The 6702-nt window shown below is 32.7% G+C and overlaps 1 protein-coding gene and 1 pseudogene across 2 annotated transcripts; both read right to left on the reverse strand.

The window, feature by feature from the left end:
- The window catches only part of LOC112905198, a 2744-nt pseudogene extending 643 nt beyond the window's left edge, over positions 1-2101 (reverse strand).
- A 1455-nt stretch (positions 2102-3556) lies between these two features.
- On the reverse strand, positions 3557-4819 carry LOC112905191 (WD repeat-containing protein 46-like). 2 transcript variants are annotated; one of them, XM_025977131.1, is made up of 5 exons: positions 4632-4819; positions 4428-4580; positions 4082-4371; positions 3749-4015; positions 3557-3680 (listed from the first exon to the last, which is right to left on the reverse strand). In XM_025977131.1, the coding sequence occupies exons 1-4, from the start codon at positions 4638-4640 to the stop codon at positions 4000-4002; spliced, it is 468 nt and encodes a 155-aa protein (XP_025832916.1). In that variant the 5' UTR covers positions 4641-4819; the 3' UTR covers positions 3557-3680; positions 3749-3999. The 2 variants fall into 2 exon arrangements, with proteins under 2 accessions (XP_025832916.1, XP_025832915.1); XM_025977130.1 differs by having other exon boundaries at positions 3749-4023.
- Between the last annotated feature and the right edge of the window lie 1883 nt (positions 4820-6702).

The following is a 6702-nucleotide window of genomic DNA, read 5'->3' on the forward strand; positions in this document are numbered from 1 at the left end:
GGAGTAGTTTGGTTTTCTTTCTTCTTCTGATTATTTTGTAAAGTCGATATACTATTCTTAGTCTTCTTAATAAATTCCTGTATTAAATATAAAAGCAAGTTTTGTATCACTGACAGTTAAAGAATTACTTTTTTACCTTTTTGGCCTGCTCTTGAACGATTTTCTTCTTTTTGGCCATTTTAACTGTTCCTCCTCTACCTTTACCCTTTCTTTTCGACTCGAAATTAATTTTTGGAGGTTTAAGATACTAAAAAAATAAAACGAAAATTTAATACATCTAATATAAGTTTTGAAATATGTAGTAAAAATTTACCAGAAGTTTTTTCTTTGCTTCAACTTTTTCCTGAAGTGTTGGAATGTCAACTTCCGCAATTCTTGTTGGATCCAGTGATATAAGGTCAGCAGGAACCTAAAGTAATAAAATAAATAAATAGATATTGAATTATTGAAATATAACTTTTAAATAAAAAGTACAAATGTATTTATATGAAACAAGAGACGTTTATAATCATTATAAGTACTTTTTCAAGTAAGGCTTTGATTTCGGCCTCTTTTCTCTGCATTTTTGTTTGGAAGGGATTCGCTTCTCTGGCGTCAAAGTTAGGTTCCCCGGCACCGGGAACCAGCAAACTTGTAAAGCCCCTCGAAGAAGCCACTCCAAGAACATCTTCAAATGGACAAAAATCCATATTGCTCACAAAGCCTGTCAGTCGATGCCGCAGATAAGCTCTTTTTGCAGTTTTTGTACAACAATCCCTTGATAATAAATAAAAATAAATAATTTTAAAATGAATTTAAAAACTGACTTCATTATACCTATAAACTCGATAATATTTCCCATGCCCAGGACAACATGTTTGTGTGAGAGAAATTGATACATTCAGCAGCAGACCTCACAGTATAATTTTGCAAAGGTTCATCCAGTTGTCTTACATCCCACACTTTAATGCTTTTATCAGTGGCAGCAGTTGCCATGTATCTAAATAATAATAAACAGTATGTTCTTAGGCATTACAAATTGAATAAGTGGCAAAAATGATAACTCACATTCCTCTGGGATCAATGTGGAGTGCAGTTAATGGTGACTTGTGGCAGAGCATTTTAACAAGCGGATGTTTAGATGAAGGTGCCCTCATAGGCAACGTGCCCCATTTTACCACCCAAAAGTAGGTCTTCCATTGCGAGTATATTTCGCACGATAGGGGCCGAATTCATGCAGATGTAATTCAAAGTATTTTGTAGCTGATATAATATCAACACTAGCTGCAATCTCTTTCTGTGTAAACTGAGTGCTCGATTCACCAGCATCTACTTCTAGAAAACTATTAAGATTAAGATGTTAAAATCAAGCAAAGCTTCAATGATTAAACATATAATTACCCTGTGGCTGCTAATTCAGTTGCTAATTTAATATTTCTTTCTTTCTTTTCAAATTTCTTCCTGTGCACACCTGTTCGAATTCCTTTTTTCTCTATGCCTTCACCTCTACTATGCCTCTGTAGTTTTTGTTTAGGTATGGGAACACGACCAGGAAACTTAGGATTAGGATTTGGAACATATATGATTTTTTTAACTCCACCATCTCTTGTTCTATGATCCCATAGTTTTGGTTTTGTATTAGCACTGTACTTAACATTCTTTCTACTTATTTTATTTGGATTTCTTTGTTCCTAACAAAGGCAAAATATGAAAAGAAAGTTTGATTGTAACTTGGAACAGTTTTTACCTTTCTGATTCGATTATCTTCCCTTCTACGACCCCATGGTTTTGGTTTCACGTCAATATTAAACACAATATCCTTCTTAAATTCTTTTTTCGGTTTAATATCTTTATTTTGAGTTTCATTTGAGTCTTCTACTTTCTCAAAATATCGTGGAACCTATAAAAAAAATGCATGGTACTAAATTAAGACACACATTTTGTTACATACTTTGTTCATTTTTGTGTTATTGTTTTAACAGGATTTCCTTGTAAGTAGTCAGAAAACATGGGTTCCTTGGTTGGTTTGAAATGTTTGTTTTTGTTATTTTCACGAACAACAGAGCAGCTCTTCATAATTGCTTCTTAAAATATGGGTTCTAGTAATGTCAAAGCTTGTAGATTGTGATTATACAACAACATGTAATCGCCTGTAAAATGGGTTGCATAACGCAAAGTACTGAATCTCGTAAAATTAAATTGAAATACAACCAATGAAAAGCTGTGTATATTACACCACTTTCGGGTATATTGAAGACTAACGAACTATGACGAACTGAAGAAAACGTAAGCAGGATAACACAACAAAACATTAATAATTACAGTAGTCTAGGTTATGCGTTAACGTCTTGTTTGGGAGCTCGTTTGAATCTACTTTGCTTTGTTATTGTCCGACAAAAATCAAACAAGGTAGGTAAGTCTTGATAGTTCATAATTGATATTATTATTTACAAACGATATAAACAATTACACATATAAAGTAACTTGTCTATATTTATGGTCATTGAGGTTGTAAGAGGGAAGGTGTTAAAATCATGCGTTTAAGTCGTATACCTACGAAAGATTTTTTAGGTACTGTCCTAAGAATGTGTAAACTATTTTTTTTGCCAATGCCGTATATTTAAACTAATCACCTGCGTGTGTCGATATATTTTGGTACTGAAATTTTGCTTTATATGATGAAAACCATTTAAGAATACGAGTATATATGGAAAGAGTGTAAAGCTAGATGTGTGAAAATTCAATCTTACTCTGACAATTTGAAATTAAAATTTTTCTTAATTTCACAATTTCTTTCAGAAGGACCATCTCATCACTTCTATCATCTGTTATTTACTTTTATTACATTCCTTCAAAATGTGCATTAAAGTTTCATCCTCCCTTTCACATATCCTACATTGCCTTTCGTCCTCCTTCATCCGAAACATTCACCCTCTGCTTCTATTTCCCACTCTAAATCTTGTCATCACATCCACTTCATATTATTGTCTTTGAAATTATGACCCTCAGATGTTCTACATCTTGATTTACTTGTTCATGTTTCTGATTCACATTCAGTTCTCTCAAGACTTCTTTCCTTTCTTTGTCATATCAATTTTTTATTTCGATTTTTACAATTCTTCTATTCTGTTCCTCTTTTTTTATATCCCTATCAGCTGAATTTTCTAATTTCTTCTGATAATGGATTTCCCTTTTTCTGCTTTCCTGTTCCCACATTTTATTTCTTTCCTAATCGCATAATCGGATGTCCTTCTATCTAAATTTAACAACTATCTTATATGTATAATTCTTTTACTTTCTGCTTGTTTCTGTTCATTCAATAACCTTTTCCTCCTTGCTCAATAATTCTGGCATTCACTTTCGCTATTTAATTATCTATTTGTATTTTATCATTGTTACTTACCTATTGCATAGCCCAGATCCGTATATTTTTTGACTTTTTATATTACACCCCCCCCCTCTATAACATTTCCTTTTGTCCCTCTCATTTTACCAAATTCCATAGACTTCGTTTTCCTAGGATTCAACTCCAATCCCTTCCTCTTGAGTATCTTCCCAAAGCCTTCTTNGACAACATGTTTGTGTGAGAGAAATTGATACATTCAGCAGCAGACCTCACAGTATAATTTTGCAAAGGTTCATCCAGTTGTCTTACATCCCACACTTTAATGCTTTTATCAGTGGCAGCAGTTGCCATGTATCTAAATAATAATAAACAGTATGTTCTTAGGCATTACAAATTGAATAAGTGGCAAAAATGATAACTCACATTCCTCTGGGATCAATGTGGAGTGCAGTTAATGGTGACTTGTGGCAGAGCATTTTAACAAGCGGATGTTTAGATGAAGGTGCCCTCATAGGCAACGTGCCCCATTTTACCACCCAAAAGTAGGTCTTCCATTGCGAGTATATTTCGCACGATAGGGGCCGAATTCATGCAGATGTAATTCAAAGTATTTTGTAGCTGATATAATATCAACACTAGCTGCAATCTCTTTCTGTGTAAACTGAGTGCTCGATTCACCAGCATCTACTTCTAGAAAACTATTAAGATTAAGATGTTAAAATCAAGCAAAGCTTCAATGATTAAACATATAATTACCCTGTGGCTGCTAATTCAGTTGCTAATTTAATATTTCTTTCTTTCTTTTCAAATTTCTTCCTGTGCACACCTGTTCGAATTCCTTTTTTCTCTATGCCTTCACCTCTACTATGCCTCTGTAGTTTTTGTTTAGGTATGGGAACACGACCAGGAAACTTAGGATTAGGATTTGGAACATATTTGATTTTTTTAACTCCACCATCTCTTGTTCTATGATCCCATAGTTTTGGTTTTGTATTAGCACTGTACTTAACATTCTTTCTACTTATTTTATTTGGATTTCTTTGTTCCTAACAAAGGCAAAATATGAAAAGAAAGTTTGATTGTAACTTGGAACAGTTTTTACCTTTCTGATTCGATTATCTTCCCTTCTACGACCCCATGGTTTTGGTTTCACGTCAATATTAAACACAATATCCTTCTTAAATTCTTTTTTCGGTTTAATATCTTTATTTTGAGTTTCATTTGAATCTTCTACTTTCTCAAAATATCGTGGAACCTATAAAAAAAATGCATGGTACTAAATTAAGACACACATTTTGTTACATACTTTGTTCATTTTTGTGTTATTGTTTTAACAGGATTTCCTTGTAAGTAGTCAGAAAACATGGGTTCCTTGGTTGGTTTGAAATGTTTGTTTTTGTTATTTTCACGAACAACAGAGCAGCTCTTCATAATTGCTTCTTAAAATATGGGTTCTAGTAATGTCAAAGCTTGTAGATTGTGATTATACAACATGTAATCGCCTGTAAAATGGGTTGCATAACGCAAAGTACTGAATCTCGTAAAATTAAATTGAAATACAACCAATGAAAAGCTGTGTATATTACACCACTTTCGGGTATATTGAAGACTAACGAACTATGACGAACTGAAGAAAACGTAAGCAGGATAACACAACAAAACATTAATAATTACAGTAGTCTAGGTTATGCGTTAACGTCTTGTTTGGGAGCTCGTTTGAATCTACTTTGCTTTGTTATTGTCCGACAAAAATCAAACAAGGTAGGTAAGTCTTGATAGTTCATAATTGATATTATTATTTACAAACGATATAAACAATTACACATATAAAGTAACTCGTGTATATTTATGGTTATTGAGGTTGTAAGAGGGAAGGTGTTAAAATCATGCGTTTAAGTCGTATACCTACGAAAGATTTTTTAGGTACTATGAACTAAAAATGTGTAAATTATTTTTTTTACCAATGCCTTATATTAAAACTAATCACATGCCTGTGTCGATATATTTTGGTACTGAAATTTTGCTTTATATGATGAAAACCATTTAAGAATACGAGTATATATGGAAAGAGTGTAAAGCTAGATGTGTGAAAATTCAATCTTACTCTGACAATTTGAAATTAAAATTTTTCTTAATTTCACAATTTCTTTCAGAAGGACCATCTCATCACTTCTATCATCTGTTATTTACTTTTATTACATTCCTTCAAAATGTGCATTAAAGTTTCATCCTCCCTTTCACATATCCTACATTGCCTTTCGTCCTCCTTCATCCGAAACATTCACCCTCTGCTTCTATTTCCCACTCTAAATCTTGTCATCACATCCACTTCATATTATTGTCTTTGAAATTATGACCCTCAGATGTTCTACATCTTGATTTACTTGTTCATGTTTCTGATTCACATTCAGTTCTCTCAAGACTTCTTTCCTTTCTTTGTCATATCAATTTTTTATTTCGATTTTTACAATTCTTCCCCGTACCCCTTTTTTTGTATCCCTATCAGCCGAATTTTCTAATTTCTTCTGATAATTGACTTCCCTTTTTCTGCTTTCCTGTTCCCACATTTTATTTCTTTCCTAATCGCATAATCGGATGTCCCTCTATCTAAATTCAACAACTATCTTATATGTATATTTCTTTTGCTTTCTACTTGTTTCTGTTCATTCAATAACCTTTTCCTCTTACTTTACCTATTGCATAGCCCAGATCCGTACATTTTCTTACTTTTTATATTACTTTACCCCCTCTATCTCATTTCCTTTTTTCCCTATCATTTCTCCCTCTCATTTTCCCAAATTCCATAGACTTCGTTTTCCTAGGATTTAACTCCAATCCCTTCCTTCTTGAGTATCTTTCCAAACCCTTCTTCATCTTTTTCAAAGAACCATAATTCGTGGATATCATCCTATGGTTATTTCTCCCTCCCTTATCTTACTTTTTTTCTTTCTGTAAATCACTTAAATATATATATTTAACAGTTGCGCACTGAATTTACACCCGTGCCTTACACTCTTTTTCATCCAGACTTTTTTGTTTCTGTATTCTCAGCTAAAGAGCAGTGTCGAAACGTATTTTAGGTGTCTAAACATTTTGTGGAATTTTGGATATTTAGTATTTATTCAGTTCAAGTTCTGTGGTACTCCAATCAATCTTTTTGTAGAAGTAGAGTAAAATCGGTGTATTTGTGCATCATCATAAAAATAATAAGTGTAAAGCTTTGTTTTTAAGATTTTGTGCTTTTGCAAAACTGAAAAGCATGAAAAATGGCCTTTGTATTAAGATGTCTACATTAAATTAAACGCTTGTATTTAAATTCCATGTTTTTAAAACATATTACTGATATTCTTTATAAATGGAAAAATATGAATACTAAG

This window comes from Agrilus planipennis, unplaced genomic scaffold, assembly GCF_000699045.2.
Source record: "Agrilus planipennis isolate EAB-ADULT unplaced genomic scaffold, Apla_2.0 scaffold209, whole genome shotgun sequence".
Lineage (NCBI taxonomy): Eukaryota > Metazoa > Arthropoda > Insecta > Coleoptera > Buprestidae > Agrilus > Agrilus planipennis.

What these genes read in the sequence shown, in the direction of transcription:
- LOC112905191 (XM_025977130.1), bottom strand. An exon ending in AAGATAATCGAATCAGAAAG is followed by an intron (nt 4,372 to 4,427) that starts GTAAAAACTGTT and finishes TGCCTTTGTTAG; the next exon opens with GAACAAAGAAATCCAAATAA. An exon ending in ACTGAATTAGCAGCCACAGG is followed by an intron (nt 4,024 to 4,081) that starts GTAATTATATGT and finishes TAATCTTAATAG; the next exon opens with TTTTCTAGAAGTAGATGCTG.